Below are 25499 nucleotides of genomic sequence, written 5' to 3'. Positions count from 1 at the left end.
GGCATTGTCGATACTATGGTCTCGATGTGGCCTTCAAGATCTTCCTTTACACAATACTTTGTTAAATACAATCCTGTTCTGTTATAATGAAAGAACCATGTCCGTAAAAAACACTTAATAACACGGACCGCCTCAATAGCAACGCATATGAGAGCAGCCGGTCTGCTAGAAAAGGTCGCAGTGGCGACACCTGGTGGCGTCAACGGAAAGAGGCACGCGCGCCCCTTTCCGGTCGTGTCACTAGGACATTATTCTAGTACACTATAGCCTTCAAGAGTGGAACGCGACAGCGTTCCCGTCGACCCGCCAAGGGGTCGTAGTCGCTGCGCTACGGCGCAGCGACTACGCGCCCCGCATCGGACGCGGTGAGCGTCGAGCAACGCAGCGTTCGGCGCGACAACGAAATGTGCGCCTGAGCAAGCGACGCACGCCTGAGCCTTAAACAGCTCGTTTCTAAGGCAACACCGCGTTCACTAGAGGCGCTTTTGTACCGCTTTGAAGCATCGAACTCGTGGCTCAGTGGTAACGTCTCACACTGCGGAGACCCTCGTTCGATTCCCACCCAGCGCATCTTACAAGTTGTTTTTTATTCATGAAAAAAAAAGTGCCTGCTGCGATTTATCGTTCACGGCCAACGCCACCGACACCGACAACACGGCCAACGCCACCGGCCGACAACACCGGAAGCGTTTTAACGCTGTCGCGTTAAAACGCTTCCTCTACTCCGCCACATCTTAACGTTAATCGATTCCCTGACTAAGATGGCGGCGGCCGGCTTCAATTTCAGTGCACCGCCTCCACTCCAAAATCACTTTTTTTAACGTCCTTTGTACTGACCCACTGCCAGTCAATGCGATGATTTCGGCGAGGTCTGTCACGCGCTTCAATGGGTGAACCTTTGACGGAGTTCGTACAAAAAGTCACGTGGTTGCGGAGACAGACCGCGCCGATGGCCGGTCCTTAAGGCCGGCGTCGCGGCGCTGCCACGGAGGGTGCGGTAAATTCACTGAGTTCTTTCGTGCGCTCCGATTAACGAACTTTCCACTTCTCAGTCAGTAGCTGCGCCCGGCTCCTTTGGATGGACGTCCACGCAAGCACGCGAATAAGGCCGAGGCACGTGATGTGAGAAATGATACACGGCAACGTGAAAACAATACCATTACGTTTCGTAAAGCGAGTCGTCATAGGGAAGACGGTCTCAATGCTTTCGCATCCATCGACGTAGGGATACCTAAATGCTCTCGACTTTTTTAATTTTCTTTTGCTGCAAGTTGCAAGGGCAAGTTTAGATCAAATCAGGCGGACTAGTCGCTTCCATGTTGTTGCGCAGTCACGCTGTCGCCGGCGGATGTCGCCGCGTGGGCTTCTGGGCGACAAGCGACATTCTCTGGCTGGCCAAAAACCGGCGTCGCGAGAGTGAAAGAAATTCCGCTATGCGAGGAAGGAAGACCAGCGAAGCTGTGTTGCTCAACAGCTATATTAAGCTCTATATGGTGGTTATGCTACATTGGTTGAATGAAGGCACAAACACATAACTTCGTTGGCTGTGTCGTCTTTTTTTCTGCTTTCTTCTTTTCCTTTTCTAAATTTTCTTTTCTTTATTTCCTTCTTTAATTTTCACATTTTATTTATATTTTACTTTATACACATACACTGACATCTCCACGCGCATCATCATAGACTATAGAGTTTGGGCAACAGCGTTCATCGCTCCGGAGCATTGTTTTAGAGCGAAAGCTCTATTCCTCGAGGTACAAATCCCAAGGTCGGTCTCGGCACGAGTTTGACCTTCCACCGCCGGCGCGCAAGTGTCAAGGTGTGACGTCACGTCACGTGATCCGCTGCGGAGAGGCGTCGCAGCTGCGCCAGGCACCGCACACTCTCAACTTCCAGCGATCGCCAAAGAGGGCGAAAAATCAACTGCGGCGCATTCCAGCATGATGCTCTGTCATTTCTTTTTGGTTGTTTATAAGTGGTCGCCAGCCAACGCCTAGGACGTGTTGCTACCGACATCAAGAAAGACATGAAAAAGGAACGGACACTCCCGTCGAGCCCAGCGGCCAAATTGGCTGTAGTGCACCAAGCTGCCGTCATTAATACCTGAACCACACTTCCGGTTTCGGATTTGGGCACGTGCGTTTTGAACGCTAGCTGGCACACGTCGCGCCGGCTGCACTGATCGCCGTAGCATCTGATATTTCGCTTCTACTGCTCAACCACGCGTGCTCTGTGGGGAATCGTTTTATTATTTAGTAAAAATGATTGCGAACTATCTTTACAAGCCTGCATCGAATCTATTCAACGTGCAATTACATAAGGTAGACGGACAACGCCTCGCGAAATGATGAGAGAGAGAGATGAAGAGGAAAGGCAGGGAGGTTAACCAGATATCAGTCTCCGGTTTGCTACCCTACATTGGGGATGGGAGATATGGGTTAGAAAGATGACAGAGAGGAAAACGCAAAAAAGAAAAAAAACACGCACACATGGACACACACACACACACACACACACACACACACACACACACACACACACACACACACACACACACACACACACACACACACACACACACGCACGCACGCACGCACGCACGCACGCACACGCACACAAAAAGGCGTTCCAGTTAAAGACGTTTGCGAAGGCCGGTAGATCGCAGAAAGCGTAATAGCGCTTGCACGGCCTTCTTCTGTGACATTAAGTTCCTTCGGTGGTGTAGAATTCTTTTTTCCGATAGCGGTTGCTCGTCCAGTTGGTTAAGTTCGTGGCGAAGGCATTCCCTCTGTGGTCTGTACTGCGGGCAAGCACACAAAATGTTCAATTGGTTCTTCATAGCCCCAGTGGTAACAGTTCGCGGTGTGGGTCATCCCTATGCGGTATGCATAGGCAATTGGTAAAGGTAACGCCCAACCACAGTCGATACAAGAGAGTGGCGTCTCCACGGCGAAGCTGTGACGGCGCTCGGAGACTTAATGTCGGGTCAAGGGAGTAAAGTCACGTATTTCTTAAATGTGGCTCATTCCATTGCGACGTGGTGCACTGCTGAGCAAGCAGGCGGAGCTTCCGTGCTGCGTCAGTTCTAGAATTAGTACGTGGTGCTCTTCCATATGGGCTGAGCGGTGTTAGGGTTGGCGTCTGACACCACGTGTTGAAAAGAATTTCAACCGACCATCTCACACTGCCTCGTCGAAATGAGGCGTGACTTCGCCTGCTATCGTTGGCGTCCCGATCCACTTGCAGAAAGAACTTTCTCTCACCCGACCTTCTTCCACCAGGCCTCATCGAAATGAAGCGTGACTTTCTAATCCGCCATGACCGTTTCGAGTGTCTGCCTGTCTGCCGGAAGTCCTGCAGTGTACAGGCCTCTTTTGTGTGTGTATGTGTGTATGGGTGTGCGAGTTTAGAGAGACCCTTTTCTCGAATTGGACCCAGAGGAGAACTTCCACGAACCCGCAACGCTCAGAAGAGGCGGACAGGCGTCTACAATTCCAGGAGGCGGGACGACTTCTTCCTTACAGCAGGCTCGGTTTAACCAGAGGAGGAGGGGCCCTCTTTCTGTGCCGGTCACGTGACGTCGACTGAAGCAAGATCCCGCCCACGATTGTAGAGAGCCTATTTAAGGGGCTCCGAAATGTACTTTTAATCACTTCATGCTCTTCTCATTTTCTTTCATCTACCTTTGAATAAACCATGCAAGTTTCGCACTAGAAATCGTCTCGCCCTTGCTTGGTCGCCATGGTCTAGCGGATGCCTGCAGCCCGCCGACAACGCCACGCTACCCAATAAGTAACGTCGGTCGAGCTTCGATACGCAGGCGTCGCTACTTCTCGGCAGCAGTACGATACGCTGCCCTGGAGCATGCAACAGCGGGCAGCTTGATCGGCCCGTTCATTGCCGATAATCCCGCAGTAACTTGGAATCCATTGGAAGGTTATTTCATGGCCGGCATCACTTATATGGTGTAACGTCCCTGTAATGTGAAATATTGGCTGCTCGTGCGGTCCGCGTCGTAAAGGTGACAGTACAGACAGCAGTGCCGCCTTCGAATCGCAGAATACCGTCCACTTGTGTGGCTGTTCATTACCAATGTAATGAAGGGCAGTTAAGAGTGCTGCGAGCTCTGCTGTCGTCAACGTTGTCGATTGAGTCGTCTTAAATTTGATTGTTGTGGTCGTCGCTGGTGTCACGACTGCCGCCGCGGTGCTGTTTGGCAAGACAGATCCATCAGTGTAGATATGTGCAGAGTCACGGTATATAGCTCTCGTACAAAAATAGTAGTGTGAGCTGTTTCAGGGCTGATGATGATAGATAAGTTTTTTCGTGATGCCAGGTATTGTGAGGTTGATTTTTGGCTGAGTGAGGCACAATGGAGGAATCGAAGGTCTCGCAGCCGGAGTGAAACACGATGGCAGTGATTCATCATGTGCGGTAATCGTTTGGCTCAAAGATGCGCGAGGTCTGTCCGCTGGTAGAGAGGCTAAGTGGTGACGAGGAGTCCTGGTTAGATGCCTTGTACGGGTCCTGAGCACTTCAATGTCAATGTGAGCCTTGACAAGGTGGTCTCCAGCGATTGCTATCGCAGCCACTGTTGATGCACTCCGAGGCAGGTCTAGACAGATCCGGAGCGCTTGAGCCTGAACACTTTGTATTGTGCATAGATTCATTTTACCTGTGTTGGTTATTGCTGGCAAGCTGTATCGCAGAAAGCCTAGGAAAAGCACCCTGTACAGTTGTACCATGGCACTTGTCGACATCCCCCAATCTTGCCAGTGAAAAACTTGAACAGGTGGCAGGTGCATATCAACCGCTTTTTCACGTATGATACGTGAGGGCTCCATGACAAGTCCCTGTCGATTATGACGCCTAGAAACTTGTGCGATCGAACACGTGGTATTATTTGGCCGTTTATCATTGCGCTGTAATTTGCCATGGGTTTGCGCGTAAATGGCACTAGTGCGCATTTCTCGGAGGAAATTTCCAGGCCTCGATTACGGAGGTAGATAGCAGTTTGGGTGGCGACTCTCTGAATTCTCGCTCGCAACTGTAGGCGTGTTACAGCAGACGTCCATATGCAGATGTCATCCGCGTACATTGATAATCTGATTGTGCTTGGCACGTGCTCAAGGAGAGCAATTAGAGTTAGATTAAATAACACAGCGCTAAGTACACCGCCCTAGGGGACGCCGCGGCAGCTATAATGTAGAGAAGTATGGCCTTCCTCGGTGCTTACGAAAAAGGATCGCATAGAGAGATAGCTCCGTATCCATTGAAACATCCGACCACCCTCTCCTACGACTGCGAGAGCAGAGAGGATGGCTTCATGCGTAACGTTGTCATATGCCCCTTTCGCCGAGGAACAAAGAAGCGCAGAGACGCTTACGGCATTTTTCATGCTAAATGTAGGTGACCAGGTCGACGACGTTATCGATTGATGATCGATCACGTCGGAAGCCTGCCATGGCATACGGGTAGGTGTTGTGGTACTTCAAGTACCACTCCAGGCGTCCTAGGGCCATCCTCTCCATTACTTTGCCCACACAGCTTGCCAAAGCGATCGGGCGATATGATGAAAGTTCCAACGGCGACTTGCCAGGCTTCAACAGTGGAACAAGGCGACTTGTCTTCCAGCTTGTTGGTAGCGCACCATCTCTCCAAGATTCATTGTACAGCTCAAGCAGAGCACCTATCGCTCGCTCACCCAGGTGGCACAGAGCTCGGTAGGAAATTCCGTCAGGTCCTGGCGCTGATGCACGGCCACACAAAGCTAACGCTGCCTTAAGTTCGTGGATTGAGAATGGTAAATCCATGCAAAGATCACGTGGTGGCGGACGACTACTCGAAGGCGTTGGAATGTTGGGATCTGGGAGTTGGCCGGATAATCTGGCGCAGAAATCCTATGCCACGTCAATATCCGGTCTCTTTTGAGTAAGGGCAAGAGCCTTGAATGAACACCGCTGTACGGGGAGTGTCCGGAGATCGCGCACCTTTCTCCATAGTTGCGATAAAGGCTTGCGTGGATATAGCGACTCACAGAATGCAGTCAAACGTTGCGATTAGAGCTTGTCTAACCGGCGCCGGATCTTCTTTTGCGTGCGTCTGGCGGTCCGTAAATCGTCCACTGTCTTCGTACGTCGGTATCTTCGTTGAGCACGTCATCGGATTGCTTGAAGTCGTTCTAGTTCCACATCAAATTCCGTCAGTTTCGAAGAGCATGTGAGAGTGCGCATAAAGTCTTGCACCACGCTCTTGATTGCCTCTTCCAAGTCGAAAGATGGATTGGCGTCGCAGTGTTCTTCCATCACAGACTGAAATTTAGACCAGTCCACTCTTTGGATCGTATCTCGTATTTTGGAAGGGGACAATCCTCTTATCTTGACGTACGTAGGGATATGGTCACTTCCGTGCGTCTCTATGTCCGCAAACCACCCAGCACGCCTGTCAAGGCTTCGTGAGACAAAAGCCAAGTCAAGACAGCTGCTGTATTAGGGCCACGTAGAAACGTAGGGCTTCCATCATTCAGTAGCCAAAGTTCATTACTGGAGGCGAAAGATACCAGAGCTCTGCCTCTCGCGTTGACCTTCGAACTTCCCCAGAGTGTATGATGGGCGTTGAAATCTCCAATGATGACCCAGGTATCGGGAGTTGAGGATAGGATGTCACGTAGTCTTTTCTGACCAAATCGACTTGACGGAGATAGGTAGGCGCCCACAAAAGTAAAGGTAAAATTCTTTTTCCTTATTGTTTGGAACATATATTGATTATCGTCGTTAGGTGGCACAGGCTGATGAATGTAAGTGAGGTCACGGCGGATAAACACCAAAACCTTACTGCTTTCGCCAAAAGTTCGCGACATAAACAATTCATATCCAGAAAGCCTGATCGGGTTCGATAAGCTCGGCTCGCAAATGACGATAGTCGGAAACATATTGGCATACACAAAGTGACGGAAATCCGAAATGCGCGGTCTGAGTCCGCGGGCATTCCACTGAACAATAGCTGCTTGTCGGACCTCATCCCTGAAGGACAGTGGCTGGGGAGCCATGATCTACTCAAGGGTTGCAAGCACCGGACTCAGAACGTCCAGTACTTGGAGCGCACTTCTGGCAGACGGTGTGTGCATGTTGCTTAGCAACACGCGAGTGGCATTCATTAAAGGCCGAATGAGAGCTATCACTTGCTCATCTGTTTTCCGTGACTCCTTGGATACAGCACCTTGCCGTACTGGGGGCGGCTTCTTCTCCGGCTCTTCTGCCGGTCGTGTACGCGGAAGTGGCGGCCATTCCTTTGTAGAGAGAGATCTGACAGTTTTCTCCCTTCCGACATCGGCGTTTGGGGTGCTGGAGACTTCCGCTGATGGTGCTGCGTGACGAGTTGACTTTTCTTGAAAAGTTGATATCCTCCGTCGTGTAGTCCATCGACGGTGACGTCGTCTACGCCGCACATTCCCTGCGGCCTCTTTGTGGGTAGAGCTGTCTCTCACCATTTGTTTAAGAATGGTGATCTCTTTCTTGATCTGGGAACAGTCTTTGGAAGAGGCGCAGTGATCACCCTGACAGTAAGGACACTTCAACGTGGTAGCGCTGCAGTGGTCTTCAGAGTGGGGTTCGGCGCATCGAGGGCACACGGCGGTATTTCTGCAAACACCTTTCACATGGTCAATCTTCTGACAATTGAAGCATTGCATTGGTCCTGGAATAAATGGTCGAACCTGGTGGCGAAAGTGGCCAGCCTTCACGTAGGATGGAAGTCAGTCACCTTTGAACGTTATCCTCACACAACGTGTGTTCCGGAGGCGACCGACATGCACAATGACGTTCTGTTCACTTGCTGGTTTTGTTAGAACTGGGAGGTCTGCGTTAGGTATTTCATTGTCAATGTCATAGATGACTCCTGTTGTTGTGGCACCATTCGCTGGCACGATGGAGCGGACCTTGATGTTACCCAGCTGCGTTACATGTCGTAGTATGTTCAGCGCGCTCGGGTTCATAACATCGATTGCCAGGATATTTCGCCTAGTGTTTATCCTGACATCCTTGATCTCGTTCGGCACGGTGTTTTCTAGGTAGACGGAGAGTGCATGCCTGTTTAGGACGCGTATGTTGTCAGTAGCGTTCTGTGGTACAAACAGGATGGAGTGAGGCCATCGTTGAGGTGCAGTTTTCACGGTTTTCGAGATGGACGCCGAAGATCCGTCGAGAACACTTCGTTTGGCCTTGCGGTACTGGACAAGTCGAAAGCTGTCTTCTGAGGACTCGTCTCCTGATGCGGAGCACAGCTTTGTGCCTTCGCTATCACTGGATGTATTTCCTCGCTTCCTCGAACTGATGTCCGCGGGTGAACGGGCACCGTGAGGGTCCTCGGGGTGCTGTACATCCATCACCGCGATATAGGGGGCGGTACACCCCACAAGTACAGTCAGAAGTCCAGAAAAGCACAGAGACGGGCAAAATGTGTTCCACAAGAGAAACAGTTTGTTCTATAAAATTTTGCTCTATATAAATGCTTTTTTCTAGGATTCTTGTGCATTCATCCAATGTTTTGGCACCAGTAGTTCGCACACGAAGCTCCACCGGAGGGCATCTTAGATTAAATCAGAAAACAATAGTAAGAACGATGCAAGCGCAAGGAACAGACGAGATGGATTCACCTGGCTCCCGCTACCCATGCACAGTGTTCTGGTTTCTATTACGTGAGAGAGCCTTACACAAGCGTTCAATTAACAACACTCGAGGTGAGCATTACAACTTTGTCAAAATGAGCTTCCATACCTTACAACTGTTATTTAGAAGTTTAGTTTCTTTATTTTATTAGCGAAGAAAGTGTTAACGAGCTTCGTCTTACGAGCAACGGACGAACAGGGATGCCTGCGCGGCATTTTGTTCCCGTTGCTTCCGCCACCGTCGCGCTGCCGACATATTTGACGGGCGAGGGGGCCAGCGGGGAAGGAAGAGCCTGGCGCCGCTTTCCACCTCTCCCTGTGCGACCGTGTGTGTGAGAGGGGCCGGCTCTTCGGTACAACGGTTTTACAGCGAAACTGTGAGCCTCTCGTTGGTCAGCATTTTTTTTTTGTGTCCGCGTCCGTGGGCAAGAATGTGGACCGATTCCGGAGGTAGTGCTATAATAATAATAATAATAATAATAATAATAATAATAATAATAATAATAATAATAATAATAATAATAATAATAATAATAATAATAATAATAATAATAATAATAATAATAATAATACCTTTATCCATGAAAACAAGTGCTACAAAGTGCCAAGGGATTAGGAAAAAAAATTGGTAAAAAAGCAACTTGTCTGGCCCTAATAAATAGAAGGTCCAAAAGGCAGCAGACGGCAAGGAGCGAGAAAAAACATGAATAGAAAAAAACTAAACGAAAGAGGAAGAACGAAAAAAAGAGAAAGGAAACAGAGAGTAAGGGCATATAGCACCAAGGGGGATCTCATTTAAACAAATTTGCTTCGCATATCAAACAGCTCGGGTAAAACAAACGATATAGATATATAGATACACACAACTCTTTAAAAAAGAAGATTAGATACACTGTCAAACCCAATTCTTGGGGCGATAGAAACTATACAGTTCTCTACAATTAGGTACATCGATGGACGCAGACCTGAGATTATTCAGCAAAGTGGGGAGAGTAAAACAAATCATCTGGGTTACCATAAGTTGAACGCATATGCGGCACATATGCCAGTATTCCAGGGACCTGGTGTTATAACATGTGATGTTGTGTTTTAATCTAGCCAGAGATGAAACAAGGCTTAAGTTCTCTTTGGTTTCTTTTAGGTATCCAAGAGCAAGGCGGTAGTTAAACATATCACTGACTTTCTTTACCCGAAGTTTTTAAAATAGGGGCTCAGATGGGGAGCCAAAGGGCATATCACTAATTAAGCGGACAGTTTGCTTTTGTATTACAAGCAAGCGGTTAATATTTGTAACAGCTGTGGTGCCCCAAATAAGGCAGCAATAATGAAGGTGGCTTTGAGGAGCGCTTTGTTTTAGTGCGAGTTGGAAAATGCCGGTCGGAGAGCACACAAAAAATGCTCAAGAAAGTTTCATATGCGAAGTAAACACAGTTTGACTGAAAAATTGAACTCGAGTCAATATGTCGCAGTTCATCACGAAATTTCTGCATTCGCAATGGGGTAATTAGCCGGGTGGAAAATTCACATGGGGAATATCTTTTAATGTTGTGGTTTATACTGAAAGCAATTGGCATGTGATCACTCAAAACAAAGGAACAGACACCAGCTTTCGTATTACACTCAGGGGAATTGGTAATAAATAAATCAATACAGCTAGGTGGCTGTGTGGCCGGTCACTCTTGTCGGCAATGAGATAGCATTTGAAAAACCGTAAGAATGTAATAAGAGCTTAAAGTCACGACACATGGGGGTTAATGCAGGTAGGTCAATATTAAACTCGCCACCCCAAATGACTTCGTAGTGATTATTAGAGATATAAGTAAAGAAGTTTTCAAAGAACAGAAAGAAACCGCTCAATGTTACCATCAAGCGCCGTATACCGACCCCGCTGCTCAGGTGAAGCACGCTTCAAGCTCTCCGCAAAGTGAAGCGAAAAGTGCATACACTCTTTGGAATCTCGCATGCAACATACAGAACACCATTCGTTTCAATAACGAGCAAGCAGAAAACAAGCATCCGAACCACATATTTGATGACTAGGCCGACAAAGATTGACAAGGGCGCTCTGCGCCACTTCTCGATGCATAAGTCCGTGCCGTAGTGGTTTGAATATCGGGCTTCTGTACTAGAGGTCATGTGATCGAATCCTGCCGTCCGACAGTTTCAATAATGCTTATTCATTTACTACGCAGCACCTTGTTGAAAATGACGAGTTTACAAATTGGCGTAGCCGCTTGAAGCCAGAAGGACGAAGTTTTGGCAAATCCACGTACTGTACCCATGATTCCCGTGCTGGCTGAACCACCCCGATTGCAGCTCGCGTAAACATTCCTGTTGCGGCACGGCTATGGGTAGGCCACACAGAGTTAGGGCTCCCGAGGAACAGCGTGAATACGAAGAACATCGAAGGGAACTGAGAAACGTCAATGTCAACAACGGTGATGCGCACGGGCCACAGATGAAAATCTTGCCCGAGAAAGCCGATCGCAAGCGTCAAGCCAGGGACGACCCGAACGCTCTTGCTCGAGAAGCTCAGCGCAATAGACAACCCCGGCAGGATGAGGGCGTCCGCGCCAGAGTTGCGGAACGCAAGCGACGAGCCCGCCAAGACGACGATGAGCGCCGGTAAGCTGAGAACGCTGCGGAACGACAGAAGTACCATGTGGATCAGCTGGCCAACGTCAAGGGGGCCGACACCAAATTCAACCATCAGATCGTGGGCAACGCATCTGGCGTATCATGCAGTGTATGTGACCGCCAGTGATGTGAAAGTGACCTGTATATGTCGAGAATGAAGGACGCTGCGAAGAAGAAACGGCTCTCTCTGTTCTCAGGGGGGCGCTCACACGTCACAAAGCTCAGAGTGTGCACTGCGGAAATTGTAGCGGAACCCACCACGATTTACCATGCAGAGCGCGCACAAAGCGATCCTCGCTGCCATTACTCTAAAGCAATAAAACATCTCATACCCTTATTAGCAGGTGCAGTGGCCTTGCAACAGCTTCGCTGGAAGTCCACTTCCGCAGGGCCGGGATGGTGAGCCAATTTTTTACTCACTATAGCTCAGATTCGGAGAGCTGCTCAGCTTTTCACGTGCGCGGATGTTCGTGCAGATCGTCACGTGTCTTCTACAGCGATAGGCTTGATTGCCATTCGTTCAGACGCCGAGCGAAAGCCGATGATGACAGCGACAGCGTCGCTTTAGTATACTACTGGCAAATTCATGGCTTTTCGTATAGAGCGCTCTGGCAATGCTTCAAGGTTCGTAGAAGACGCAAACTGTCAGAGATACCGAGTCGTCATTGGAGTCTGTTTATGTAGTGGTTGCTATTTTATACAGCTATTGAATCGCTGCTGGAGCGCTCGGAAACGACCAGCCGAATATGCCCTAAGATTCGATGCGAATGCTTGGCTTGGTCGTGCCGTACCATTGTCCCATACCTAAGTAAAGAGCGGACACTCGAGCCGTTTCGCGGCCTAGCAAGTAAGGGTCTGACCACTCGCCAGGCGGCGTAGCGATTGGCGCTTCCACTTCACATCAAAGGTTGACGGCTTATCATACGTATACGGGTTCACGTCCACGCATCCCGTTTCTATAGAGGCGTTGGTGGTGCGCCGGTCACGTGCCGATATAACGCCCACTCCACCGCGCTTTTCCACGCGTCGCCTCGCTCGTGCGGTAAGGTGTTTCCTTCTCTCTGCAGAGATAATTTTGTTGTTTTTTTGCGTTAAGAACATTGTCAGGAAGACGTTTGTTAAGCTGGGTGAGCGTAGCTTGCACGTGTAGCATATAATCTTAACCGCGGCTCCCGTTAACCATGCAGCCATCCGTTTTGTTTTCGAACCCATCTTTTCCGGAAGAGCACGTGCATTGCTTCAAACGCGTAATTTTCTATAAGTCCCTCGCAAGACCTTAGGTTTAAAGTAGAGAACTTGTTATATGCGGCTCACCCGTACCATCACACAAATGTTTCATTTGGCGCGGCTCGAGCAGTGTAATGCGCATTTGGGATCGTTTTGTGAAGGACGTTTACCTCACTGCACGCGGCATGCGCCTGGCCCGGTTCGCAAGTGCCACTTTTACTTGACGCGTAGCTTGTCATTGTTAAGGCATTCTTCTTCTAGTTTGTGTATTTACCAAGCGTGTGATCCAGCATTTTTTCTGTCCAATTCCCTATGTAAACAACCAAAAAATAAACTTTATTGTTAGGAACCGCTGCTTCCTATTGTGTGCAACTGAGAAAAGCGGCTCAGAAACGGTGAAAGAACTGCAATAAAGAGAGCTCTGACCCAGTGGCGTAGCTAGGTCGTCTGGCACCCGGGGCCCATAGGTCTTCTGTCACCACCACCCCCCCCCCCGGGTGTAGCCGGCGGAAAGAGGGGTGTCTTCAGACGTATATGACACCCCCCCCCTCCACAGGCCCCTTGCACCCGGGGCCCACGGCCCCCCGGCCCCCCCTATTGCTACGCCACTGCTCTGACCGCATTATTTTTGCAGTCTGCATGAGCTAATTCTGCGATGCTGGTTCTTCGAGGAGCTTGGCGGCTTTTCCAGTAAAAAGTTTGCGATCCGCGAGCTTATTACGTCCATTTGTACGGTACGCTTAAAAACGAAATATTAAAGCTCTCGCGCTTCATTAAAAACGACGTACTGAACACTTTTGCGCCCAAGGTAAACCAGAATCGAAAGCATCGTTATCGAAACCAAAACCGAGCTAAACCACCCGTCTAAAGTCTCGGAAGACGAAATTAGCGATCTGATTGGCCGCTCAGGGCGCTGGGGGCAGTGCAGTAGCTCGGCCGCAGGGCCCTGCAGGAGTGTCCGCTCTTTACCAGTATCATTTTATTTATTGATATTTAATATTACCCTCAGGACCAAATGCATAAAAGAAGGGAGTAAGTTATACCAAATGAAAGAAAGAAGCAAATATAAGCAGTTAGAACGTTTAAGTACAAAGGTTTCTGATTATGTAGCTTTAGCTTGGGTTTACAACGTGATGATAAATCGGTAGCAAACTAAGATATTAAAGTGGTAAATACAAATGCACTTAGGTCACAACCATACAGTAAACAGCAAAATAATATATCTTTCTCTATGCCCGCACCATGCATGATAAACGCACATGCGTACTGTCCCGTCGTGTCTCAAAGCCACTTCTAACAAACGTCCGTGGTACGCTTTAGACCCGGTCGCCCGGCGACGTTGTGCGCACGTTTCGATTTCGCGAATTGTTAGACGTTGTATTCGAGCTTCGGTTACGAAGGCGACTCGGTCCATGTGCAAGAAGAGAGCACGTAAACTTTACATTTTTGCTATCACCCAAGAAGAAACAGTCAGCCCAACACACAATTCTTTCTTTGTAGAAGTATACGTATGAACTGTAGTTAATGAGACGCACTTTTTTTTCGGCAGTCCACACTGCCATGGACGCACAAACGCGTCGCGTTTCCTTCCGTGTGCTGATAATATGCAGTGTTCAATGCGCAGGAGGACCTGCGATAATGATTTTTAATGTTTTTATTCAGGGCATATAGTGGGAGATGGGGACAAGAACTGCTGAGGAACGTTTTGTGTGCAACCACAAAAATAATGCATGCTTGAACTCTAAAAACGCAATTATATGTAGCGAATATTTGCTACATATAGGGAATAATCCGTAAAGATGGCAACGGTGTTGGTAGCTGTGGCACATTGGTCCCCCCCCCCCCCCCCAATCACAAGGAAGGGGTCTCACACTTCGGCAAGGATCCGCAGAAAACAAATGACACGTAACGTTTGCGACACTTTCGTATCCAGCTATGGACAGCACCTATTTGTAGCTATCTACAGCAATAACTGTTACATGTACCATTTCACCGCTCGTACTGATGCTGTTGTTGCTTGCGCGTAAGTACTGCTGCGCTGTCACAAACACAAAGTTCGTGCACATTAAACGAAATGGGATAGAAATGTCTATCGACACCTTATCAGGAACACAGACAAGGATACACGCTGGTCTGATAAAATGCTGCAGTTATCGCTGTTGGTTTTCACCCAAATTGAGGCTTTCTTGCTTTTTCCTTCCTCCACAACAACTTTACGCGAAAGGCCGAAAGATCGCACGCCGACGCTTATTTTACATAACGGGTAGCGGGATCGAAGAAACTCGTTCTCTGATGCCCAGCGGGCGGAAGTGATGCGGCGCACGCTTTACATCGGGTCCTCAATTCTGGTAGCTGGATTTCTTATGGACTCAAAAACCATTAGCTGGGCTTGAGCACAGCTAATGCCGCCGATTCCCGTGATGTCGCCGATTCACGTGATAGCAATAATTAAAGGCACAGAGACTTGCGTTGAGGTTGGATGGAAACATTCACATAAGTTTTAACTTTAATGCGAAGACGTCGTTTATGGAACTCGCACTTTAAGTGTTCCGCAGTTCAGGAAAGTTTTCACGTGGCGTTACGGACGGTGCTCCTCGGCGTGTAAGTACCCGAACGTGGCAGCCCTATATGACGTCAATGATCCATATTATCACGCGTACACGTTGTTTTGCTTTTTCGCGATGACCGTGTTTCAGCGCATTATCGCTGTTACGAATTCAATTGTCGCTCAGCGCAAGACGCGCCTGGCGTGCTGTCACGTTTCTTGCTTGCACAGTTTCTGGACGCGCCGAATGTGGCGACCACAGTATATAACGTCAATGCAAGCTATCTATAATATTTCTTCAGATTTCCAGGAACAGAAGTGCGCAGCGTAAAATATTTTCACGGAAACAAATGCGTTGGCAGTTTCTGAAGTGGCTCTAAACTTCACATGTGTAACTTTTCCATAAAACAATTATTAGAGAGTCCATATAACGGATACTGGCGAATCAGATAAGTAACTTAGCTAAAAAAAATGAAGATTTGAGTGGCTTAAGGAGGACGTGAACAAGACGCCGCTGGTGACATTCGTTTACGATGCCTCAGTATTCGGAAAGCTTGCATGGCTCTCCAGTTATGTGAATCTCCTTGTGTAGTCAAAATGTATTCGTAGCACAGCATTCCACAACGAATATCGCGAGTCGCCTCATTTTTACGCGCACGACACGCAGTCGGGTGTGCGTCTAAATCCTCGCCGACACGGCGCAGATCGTGAATGCACGTGTAACGAAATACGTGCAGAGTAATTTATAACCGCACGCGCGAGTAGCGTGAAAAATGTCTGATTCTATATCGACCACCGTCGCGCGTACCAGCCAGTTGACCCACGGGGGCACGGCAATCAGCTGCCGGATCATGTCGATGTTCAGGTACCTGCGAAGGAGAGTGGCATAGCATGAAGCCTCGCCCGTTTCATGTACGACAAAAACATGCTGCGTAACTACAACGAATTAAAAATGCGTGTGCTTTTTTCTTTGCCCACGTAGCGAAAAGTTCGATAGACCAGATGTTGCCGTATCAGAAAGTTTGTACGCAACAGTTTGAAGCGACACTGAGGAGCAATATGAGCTTAAGGTGTACTGGAAAATTACGTTTCTGCAACAACCAGAAGGCCACTCTTATGGAAGAAAAAAGAAAGGTAAAAAAAAATTACGAACCCTTCCCCTACCGGGAAATGGGGGTAAGCGAAGCTTGTCCTGCGTGCTCCTGACCTTCGTCACGTTTAAGTAACCCCCATGTAACGGTGCCGGATTGCTTCGGCCTCCCGCTACTCCACCTCGGGATCTTCTCGTTGCTGTCAGGTTGTCCGGGCTTGGGCGGCTCTAAAGGCGCGTTTGTAGTCCTACGTTATCAGCGCGCGGGCGGGCGTCGTTACACGATGGGCGCGTCGAAGCGCGTTGGCCGCGTCCGGTTACGTTGGCGGCGCCAGTGCGTCGAACCATTCGTTGTACTATAGACCCTGTTGTTCTCGCCAACGTGACGTAACGTGTGCGCGCGTTCGCGTCACGTCGGACTACATTTAGACCTTAACTTCTGGATCGACGCGCCGATGGCTAGCCCGTTCACGGGCGAGTTCTCGCCGCCGCTCGTCGAACGCTGCCAGTTCCTCGGGGGAACTCATGGCGCGTGGCCGTCCCACACGTTTTCCGAGAATGAACTCAAAGGAAACGAAGCCGGCGCAGCGTGCGCGAAACCCTTTCCTGCCCTTTCCCTCCCCGGCGGAAGCGAAACGGCTCTGATTGGTTGCGAGCGTGGCGTGAGCGCACGCCTATGCACCTGGAATCCTTGCTGATGACTCCCGCTCCGGCATCGGCGCAGCTGTCAGCTCATCAAACCGCCCTTTGCTGCAGCTGCTCTGCTCTGAGAACAACTAAGTTTTTTTGCGTGAGCAGACCACCACCGAAACTTGTGAACCAATACAAACTTCGCTTGAAAAAAACGATACAGGTGGCGACGTCCTTGAAGTCCCGGCAACGGTTCGAGGAGACGTAAGTGATTTTAACAACGTCTCCTCGGGTCTAGTTTATCGTTAATCGGAGAAGGACTACGTTGCAGTCTGTACAGACAAGAGACTGTTTAATATGTTTTACTGTGCCAAAATGGCTCAATGCAAAAAAAAAAAAACGCACTTACGCTTTCTTCTACCTATCATATCTTCCCTCGCCGTACGATTTTTCCTCAAACCTTCGACGATAATGGTAACCTTACACCGGTTATCTTAGCGCAAAGTGATGATCCCTACATCAGCAGCGTGACTTCACGATCTTTCGTATTTCGGATAGCTGGAGACCGTCTGGTCTGCACTATAGATCGAGCCGTCTGTAAATGTTGCGAAGAATCGAATTGGTCCATTTTGAAGGCTGTATACGCCGCTTCGATAGTCAGCAACTAAAGGGTGTTTGTTCGGAGTAAACTTCTTTATGACTTCTCCTCCAGATTTGAGAACATGCACTTGATATAATGGCGATATTCAGTCTTAAGTTGACAAAAAGAACCAGTGTGGCTGCGGACGTCCTTGTGAGAGAGCAAGAACGCACCATGCTGACGGCAACACGTGTTATAAAAAAAAGTTCTTGGTTTCATTGAGGTAAGAAACGCCGTATTACTGCTCACTACTAAGCATTTCTGGTCATTCGCAATCAATTGTGATCATTACACGGCGTCGTTAGATATGTTGGTCATGTCATAGTCATTAGTAGTCATTACAAGTCATTTCAGTCATTATTAGTCATTACTGCTCACTACTAAGCATTTTTAGGCATTTGTAATCAATTGTGGTCATTACAAGCAGTCGTTACAGATATTGGTAATTTCATAGTCATTACTAGTCACTTCAGTCATTATTAGTCATTACTGCTCACTAGCAAGCATTTTACTCATTTGTAATCAATTGTGGTTATTACAAGCCGTCGTTAGACATATTGATCATTTCGGAGTCATTAGTATTAGTCATTACTAGTCATTATTAACCTCTACCAATCTCTATCATAACGTTATCATTCACTAACTGTCACTATCAATAATTTTCCATTCTTTAATCTGTGTTTAATCTGTCTTCATATGGCGTGATGACTCTTCGGCGGACACTCCGGCGGTCAGGTATGCACACGAACTTCACCACGAGCTTAGAAAGGCTTTCGCCTTAAAATATTGTTAGCGAAGGACTATTTCTGTTCAACGCGGTTTCAGCTTACCTGAGACCACTAGGAAGATATCACTTTGTCAGCGTGAGAATAGATATATTGTTATGAAAAAAAAAGAAAACGCAGGAACGCCTGTGAACATTTTCATTGCACCTTAGTACGTCTCCCCCCCCCCCCATTCCCCCCCATTCTTTTCTAGTGTGTTTAGTGCTGCAGCTACTTATTCGGTCAGGTACCAGCAAACCTGCACTTCTCACTTTTCTTGTTTTAGTGTTATGTACGTATGACGCTTTCAAAGAACAAAGTATAATGAAAACAGTTATCTAAGCTAAGGTTGTCACCTTTTTTTTTCTATAGCACTAATTCTCATCGCTGGACGAGCCTCGCCCGCGGAGTGTGCTTTCTACCCATGGCAGAAACAAAGAAAGAAAGGGTTACGCTTAGCCGACTAAGATGCGAGGGCAAGATGGTGATATATATATATATATATATATATATATATATATATATATATATATATATATATATATATATATATATATATATATATATGATGACGGGTGCAGGATGTACCCGATTCGCAGAGCATAAAACAGCTGATGGTTTGAAGTAAATGAGACATCAAACACAGAAGACGCCACTTAACACACCCACTTATCTTAACTGTAAAACTTATCTCTGCCCTTGGAATTTCTGCATTTCAAGCCCTCAACTGGTCACTTCTGCGCTGTTATCTGTTAGCTGTATAACTTCTCTAATGTTACAGGTCATTTATTCGCTATCTCTATATAAATTCTAGTAATGCTACATTTGTTACTCAGCGATATTGTTATACCAAGCAAAAGTATTGTGTTTCACATCGTCATTAGTGATTTCTGCAGCAGTTAAGGAAGCTTTTTCTCTTTTTTTCTTAGGGTACCATGTAGCATGACCTGTTTTTTTTTTTGTTTTTGTAAAACTGCCTAATACAGTGCCCACCTGCTTTGGCCTCACTGAGTCTGGCAGTAACGCGAATAAATAAATAAATAAATAAATAAATAAATAAATAAATAAATAAATAAATAAATAAACGCTAGATGGAAGTTCAGCTAGCGCCCGTCCTGTCATACTAGTTCATTTCGTCTTCCGTCTTTAACGCGTTTTATGAACACTGCCAAGCCAGGCATTATCACAGCGCAGACACAGTAGCCGAAGGCCGAATGCTGCTGTCCATCGTCGAAAACGGGCCAACGTGCCATTACGAGCGCACAACAACAACAACGTAACCGCCGTGACTAGAAACCAACGCCATATTCGCAGATGCACGTAACCGAAGGTTAGCTGAGGACGCTATACAGGAGCACTCCGCGCACAGTGATGACGACGGTGACTCCGATCGATATTTCGCACGGCAGACTGTCCTGAAACGTTTCGCACATACTTTTCTACAAACCTGCAGGCTCACATTTAAAAAAAAAATAAAAAATACTCGAGCAGAGCAGCTCGCGGCCGACAGCGCCAAGTTGCCTTCACGTATACAGCGAGCGCGCGGCGCGGCAATGGAGTCCCCCCCTCTAACGTCACTCGCGGCAGGGGGCCACGTAAAGATCTCTGAGCCAATACCTTTCAATTCTAGCGTGGGCTTTGTTTTTCCCTTTTGTACAAGCAATTACAGGGTTTTCAGCAGGCTGACACAGTCACATATGTATGCCCTGACAAGAACGCGTTGTGGGACGTTGAAGGAAATCGAATGAATCGAGCACGCCGTTCGCGGTTTAAGTAGGAATTATAATTTCAAATTGGCAAGAAAGTCTTAAAAGAAAGAACCATTAAATGGCGCGAGCTGGCGCGCTGAAGCCTTGTATACTTCGGATCTATGTAGTCTATGAGATTACTGCGCGTAAGTCGGCTGTTATTAAGTATATACCGCATGCCGATTGGCTACAATTGCGATTCGTATATATATTATCAGTATTTTGCGCCTTATTATATGCCTATATTACGAAGTAACGAAAAAAGTCCAGCCGTTGTGTGTGCGCAATGTTGGAAGAAAAAGAAAGAAACGCCAGCGACGAGGACGTCGCGTGCTCACGTCTTGCTCTCGTACGGGTACTGCAAGGCGGCGAGCAGGCGCGCCTCCGTCTTCTTTTGGATCATGCCCGACCGGTACTGCTTCTGGTAGCTGACCTGCAACGTTGTTGGAACGTCTCTAGTGAGTCGCATTGGCTTCGAATGTAACTTAAGTTCTGGAGCTTCGTCTGCCACAACCACGATCTCATTGTGAGGCAAGCCGTACACGTATAGTATAGTAGGGGACTGGGGAGTAACGTTTTTTTACCGCCTGCGGTTTTTTGAACTTGCACCAAACGCACAGGCAAAAAAAAAAGAGCATTCTCGCATTCCAGTCCCCATCGGAATACGGCCGCCGCGACCAGGATCGAACTCGCGGTGTCATGCTGAGCAGCGCAACTCCATAGTGAGTGAGCTGTATTTACGAGTATGCATATATAATACTGCGGCGGGCGCCTGGAAATGCCGTTGGAGAGGGAGCTGTGCGGCGCGAGACAAAGCGATTTCGCGACAGAGCAGCTCCACGACAAGCGCCTGTATATTTGTATTTATTTATTTATTTATTTATTTATTTATTTATTTATTTATTTATTTACTTATTTGTTTATTAGTGCGGCTGACAAATTACATAATTATCGGGATGCTGGAGACGAAAGGCCACATCAACGGTGCTCAGGCCCAATTACGATGCCACGATACACGTAAAACATACAAATGCTTTTCTTTTTTTTGTGATAACCCATAGCTGGGAGGATTGTGTTAAAATTTGTTGCACTTGAAGGAGAAAGTTAAATTTTTAGTGACTGTTCGGAGCAGAATTTTGACGTAGGGCTTGAATATTGCCGAGTATCGGTAAGTAAAAAGAAAAGAACAAACAAAACAACAACAACAAAACAAATAGGAGCACGAAGTTTACAAATTCGTAGCTCTGCACCAAGAACAAATATCATAGTTCTGTAAACTGCACCCGGCAAAGGACATTCAATGCGGATAAATTTGATGTATTAATCACTATCTCACGTGAACTTGCTCCAATGTTTACAGGAATATCGCGAAACTTCTACACAAGTGTTAGTGGTGAATTTAATGGCTATGTATAATATACATGAGTTTGCCCGCTCTAGATGTACCATTATATACAATTTACAGAATCGTGTAAACATTTCTTGTCGCTTAGTTAAACAGTTGTGAGCTTGATAGTTTCGTATTCTTAACATCTGCGATTGTCAACAATTTTATTGAGTAAACCGACGGCCTAAACAAAAACTCCGCTGCCAACAATGACTGGAATCTCACTTTCTTTTAAACGCAACAAACCTCAAAATTTGATGCACTGGTTGCCGAGAAAACGATTCTCGCTATCTCATGTATTTAGATTGAAGCCCCCGGGCTAAAGCTTCCTCTTAATGGTGTTGGCCATTGTAAAAATAACAGGCGTGTTCCCACGTAATTCCCACAAAGTTTGGTATACAATTAGCGAGTGGGACAAGTGGCGTTGCGGCGCTGTACTTTAGTTTGTATCAGGGTCCTGGTTGTGTGCAAGTGAATGCCTATGTTTGCCGGTTGCAAACATAGAAACGCTTACGCTTTCTTCTTTTATTTTTCAAACATATTTGAACGGTACGTCAGTGAATGAGCAGTCCGCATAAACATCGTTGCACGAACATGTTATAAACGTTCGATTCGCTTAGTCCTTAACAATTACCAGCGCAACGCGAGCGTAAACGAACGTGAAATTTGCCCTCGAGATATCTCCGCTTACCAAATGCAGAAAAATCGCTCGCCTTTGTTTGTTGCCATAAAACATGTAATTGAAATTGAACGCTCCCGTCGCCCTGTATCGAATGGTCTTACTTCACTATACGTCTGTACGCTTCGAGCATCGGCCTAATGATTGAACGTTGACTCCACGAAACGCCTAAGCGTGACCAGCATTAAAAAAAAAAAAAATAGAATACACGCCGCGGCTGGAATCGCCTGCCAGTTCTGCTAAGCCTGAATTTGTTACTGCGGTCACTTCCGCAAGACACTCGCTAACATAACCTGGCCTACCCGACATGCGTATATTACTGTTATTTACATTTCTATAATCTCCTTCAACTGCAGCAAGTACCGTGACACGTATTCTACATATTATCTTCCGTTAATGTGTACTGAGTGTCTAACTTTATGCCTTGTATTATATTCTTACATCGCACTATATATGATTATTCGATCATTCACTGTCTGTATTTCCTTTCGGATAGTTATTTGCATTATGAGGCCATCTCCGCTGTTATGTTTCACTGTAAGCGTTCAGGTTACAATAAATAAATAAATAAATAAATAAATAAATAAATAAATAAATAAATAAATAAATAAATAAATAAATAAATAAATAGAGGTGGGCCCGTCGTTAAAAACGGAGGTTCCATCGGAAGTATAGCCCTTATATGTCGCTCGTGTTCAAAACCAAGAAGACTCGCAGTTTCCTTCTTTTTCATCCTTTCGTGTGTGTTCTTTTAGTGTTTTGTTTTGTACGCATATACACTTCCGAAGTACGGCATTCGCATCGGGTGCACGCAAGTAAGAAAGACAATGTCGCAAACCCCTGGGCAAATCGTCATGGATATTTAAGCGCATTAAAATAATATACGGCCTCTTCAATAATTTATTGCACCTGCGAGATCCCGAATTGTTCGATTACAAAAGATATCGCAATGCACTGAGATCCGGTTTAGAAAAAAAAAGCTAAAGATAAATATTATCAGAAAAAGTTTGAAAACATACAATAACCTAAGAAACTTCTGCGAAATTGTTGGTGCACTCACGGGGATGAGAGAGTGAGAAAAAGCAAAGCGAGACGCGATGTCGTGGAACTGAGGGAGGCAGGTGCAGTGCCGCGCGGTGAAGACATAGCAAATGCCATGAAGCGTCACTTCGGCAATGCGGTTGCGTACAGTGGTATTTTCGAAAGCGAACAAGCTTTGCAAAAGCCGCAGCACTGCAGCATAATATACTTACGTTTCCCACTGACAGTATTTAGACAGCTAATTAATAAATTCACTCATGTATTGTCGGCATTTTTTTTAAAATATACATGCTGTATTATTGTTGTCAGTGGCTATCGCCGAGTTGCACAACCCCCTAATTACTCCGACGAACATGTGCTTCAGCAATCACTGCGGTTTTATTAACTTTCGTTGTAAGATATGGCAGGCTGTCTCATTTTTTTTCTCTTTAAATGCTCTATGAGACTACGTTTACCCTTCATAGCTCGCTTCATTTCATTTGGCACGTAGTCATCATCATTCATTTCATTATGGGGTTTTACGTGCCAAAACCACTTTCTGATTATGAGGCACGCCGTAGTGGACGACTCCGGAAATTTCGACAACCTGGGGTTCTTTAACGTGCACCCAAATCAAAGTGCACGGGTGCTTTCGCATTTCGCCCCCATCGAAATGCGGCCGCCGTGGCCGGGATTCGATTCCGCGACCTCGTGTTCAGCAGCCCAACACCATAGCCACTGAGCAACCACGGCGGGTCATTCGGCACGTACTAAGGTTGTCAAATAACAGCGCGTAAGAAACAAGCGACGAACGTAGAAGACACGGCGCTGTGCACGTCTCTCTTACTTTCGTCCCTCGCTTGTTCTTTTCGCGCTGTTAATTGAAAATCACGAATAACCAGCTAGGCCGAATTTAAAGAAATTGCCGGGTTTCACGCACCAAAACCACGATCTGATTGTGAGGCACGCCGCGGTGGGGGACTCCGGAATAAATTGGACCACCTTGGGTTCTTTAACGTGCACCCAAATCTAAGTACACGGGTGTTATCGCATTTCGCCCCCATCGAAATGCGGCCGCCGTGGCCGGGATTCGATCCCGCGACCTCGTGCTCAGCAGCCCAACACCACAGCCACTGAGCAACCACGGCGGGTGCCCGAATTTCGGCTCAGGTACATGTTAAGGCACACGCCATACGCCATGCAAGTAGAATACATAATTTTACGTTTCGATGGGAGCCAAATGCAGAAGCGCCCGCGTATACCGTGCATTGGGTGTACGTTAAAGGAACACTGGTGGTCAAAATTAATCCGGAGTGCCCCACTATGCCTCCCAATCAGGTCATGGTTTTGGATCGTAAAACTCGAGAATCTATATTTTTAAAGCTCCATTCACACTGGAAGAATTTAACTCACGTGACCGAAAAAAAAAAGCACTCGTCGCACCGGTCGCACAGAGACCGATTTTCGTCGCCGGAAAAATTCACCGCTAGTCGCAAGCCATTAAGAATGCGGGAATATTTCGCCTATAGACGGATTATGAACGCTTCGCTTCCCGAATCCCACAGTGCGTGGGATGTGCAGGATCTTTTTTTATACGCACTCACAATAATTGGGAGTTAGGAACAAACCTGCGTGAATTGACCTTGCCGGCTTCCTTGCACACACAACACAATTGGGTTTATTTTATTTTGAATAATAACGTCGTGTAAAGTAGGCATAAAAAGCATAAAAGTATAAAAATGTTACTTTTTTAAACACGATACCATAAGATTGTGCAATTGCGTAAACCGCCTTTTCCATCTTGTCTCAGTTAAAATTTCTTCATGCTGAAAAAAAAAAGGGGGGGGGGGAGGCGTGGACTGAAAAACTAAGCTCGGTGCCGATGTGTGAGTGAATTTTTGTCACGCAACTATTTCGATGAAATAATAAAATAGTCGGACCCCCTCTGAATATCCTCCTCTGAACACACAAAGCACCTAGTTTATTACGCCGGCAAGCTATCTTTTCTGCCGTGCAGCAAAGCTAAAAAGCCAAGCCACCCCGTCAGACTAATGCATTTGTGCTTGTTGTCGATAGTTACAATCAGGGCGAAATCATTTTGACGTGGTAGCTGTACAATAAGACACCTGACAGCATTTTGTGCGCTGTAAGTTTTGAGATGCGCATAACGATAGGATAGTCGGGAGATTACAGATAAAGAGAAAGTAACTTATTTGGGACAAGCACACGATTAGAGCCCGAGCCGTGCATTCGTAACACCGATGTCCGAACCACTTACAGACAACGATGACCGCAGCGTCATAAAGCCAGACGTGAAAGGCGGCGGTAGAGAGCTCGCGCTCAAGTTCCGCGCGCACACGTAAACAGGGAACAGTGTAGGAAAGCGGGGTAAACCGTGTACGTGAACAACGAGGCAGTGGCTTTTCCGACTCCGTTATGTTGTCACTAAGTTGGAAGCGCACGCATGACT

At 47.1% G+C, this 25499-nt stretch overlaps 1 protein-coding gene across 1 annotated transcript in view; it reads right to left on the bottom strand.

Annotated features, from left to right (window-relative positions):
- The window catches only part of LOC142574585 (sperm-specific sodium:proton exchanger-like), a 103696-nt gene that overhangs the window by 47849 nt on the left and 30348 nt on the right, over positions 1–25499 (bottom strand). The window contains exons 12-13 of the mRNA XM_075683635.1: positions 20282–20376; positions 15868–15940 (exon numbers count right to left, since the gene is read on the bottom strand). Of these exons, the coding sequence (XP_075539750.1) occupies positions 15868–15940; positions 20282–20376 (168 nt within the window). The remainder of the gene's footprint in view (positions 1–15867; positions 15941–20281; positions 20377–25499) is intronic.

Source organism: Dermacentor variabilis, chromosome 3 (assembly GCF_050947875.1).
Source record: "Dermacentor variabilis isolate Ectoservices chromosome 3, ASM5094787v1, whole genome shotgun sequence".
Taxonomy (NCBI): Eukaryota; Metazoa; Arthropoda; class Arachnida; order Ixodida; family Ixodidae; genus Dermacentor; species Dermacentor variabilis.
Note: the sequence above shows the minus strand (reverse complement) of the source record. Positions and strands in the feature narration are given on the sequence as shown.